Genomic DNA, 1,377 nt, shown 5'->3' with positions numbered 1-1,377 from the left:
TGTGTGTGTGTGTGTGTGCAGATGACCGACTTGTTACTATCCTTCGTCATCAAAACTTTCTGAAGGAGATGCAGGAGATCGCTGCTCAAGGTGAGTCACGGATTACTCATCTCGTTTACGTGTGCATGAAGATAAGAATGATGGAAGGCTCGAGCGACTCATTTTCATTTAAGGTGGTCGGGGGAGAGCTGATACGCCTACAGCAGCAGCACCGACCCTTCAGGCTACAGATGATGTCCCTGGTGAGCTGCACCTTCCTATACATCATGTGGTTATGCTTCTTATTTTTTATGGCGTATCTAATCGGTGGGTTAAATGCAGCAGCTGTGACAGTGATGTATAGTTTCCATTATTTATGTTTTTCAGCAAAGTCGCGCTAAAAAACACATCAAAAGTGCTGAGGTAGATTTAACTTCTGCTGAGGCTCTGTGAGGGAAATAAATCAGAACATGTGTGACGTCCTTCCACATAACAGCATACCTAGATTTTTTTTTTTTTTTAAATCAGTGCTAGTACCAAAGTCAATCACACAATGGTAAGGTGGGAAGGAAAAACAAGAATAGCAATTTGAATGTGGTCAAAGAAGAAGATAATGGGCTTTGTTTTGTTTTTTTTTAATTGTCAGGGTTACATATGCCTCCTACTGTCAATCAAAAACATGGGGGTAACAACAATAAACCCCATAATAAACTGTAGTACTTTTGTGTAAGCGCCTTCTTTTAACATCACTAGAAAATCAATTTCTTCTAGTAAATTAAATCCCCACTCTCCCCTATTTTCAGATCGATCCATGTTGGAGGCTTTAGGAGGCCCCGGCGAACGATCTATCCTGTCCAAGAGGACGGGAGCTGGAAAAGATGAAAAGGAAGCAGGCATGGAAGACGGCGAGTTGCAGGGGGACAATGAAGCTGAAGAAGTGCAGGTGAAATGGGAGAGTGATGAAAGCCCGGGAAGCCACGTCTCTGAGTCTGCAGAGGAGTGGAGGGAGGGCGAGGATGAAAAGAGGGAGGAAGATGAAGAAGGCTATGACAAGAAGCGAGCAGAGGAGATTTCAGAAGAGGAGAGCAAAGGCAAGCGCACATTTCCTGGTCCTTCTTTGAAATTTATGTGTTATAAAGTAAAAGTAGCATAAGGAAATTGGAAAAGGAGATCGAGAGTTTGGCATCTAAAGATGCAGTCGAGTTTTTTATTTTGATAACACAGGCCACTCAAAGCAAATGAAAAGATATAACATTAATGGTAGAAGCAGGATCTTAAGACGGAGACAGCGGTGAAACAAAAACTGCCTTGTAAATGGAAACTGCTTGCTATCTCAGGGCTGGCTGATTGATGGAAGCACTTCCATCTACATGATGAATCTCAGCCCCCTCACTCGCA

General features: G+C 43.0%; 1 protein-coding gene across 1 annotated transcript in view; it reads left to right on the top strand.

Annotated features, from left to right (window-relative positions):
- The window catches only part of LOC102202778 (chromogranin-A-like), a gene marked incomplete at its 3' end in the record, with an annotated part of 4,099 nt that extends 3,029 nt beyond the window's left edge, over window positions 1-1,070 (top strand). Inside the window, exons 4-6 of the mRNA XM_005755732.1 lie at window positions 22-90; window positions 174-242; window positions 783-1,070. Of these exons, the coding sequence (XP_005755789.1) occupies window positions 22-90; window positions 174-242; window positions 783-1,070 (426 nt within the window). The remainder of the gene's footprint in view (window positions 1-21; window positions 91-173; window positions 243-782) is intronic.
- Window positions 1,071-1,377: the final 307 nt, after the last annotated feature.

Source organism: Pundamilia nyererei, unplaced genomic scaffold, assembly GCF_000239375.1.
Source record: "Pundamilia nyererei isolate P.nyererei 1_Seehausen unplaced genomic scaffold, PunNye1.0 scaffold02732, whole genome shotgun sequence".
NCBI lineage: Eukaryota > Metazoa > Chordata > Actinopteri > Cichliformes > Cichlidae > Pundamilia > Pundamilia nyererei.
This window is presented reverse-complemented; position numbering and strand designations above follow the sequence as displayed.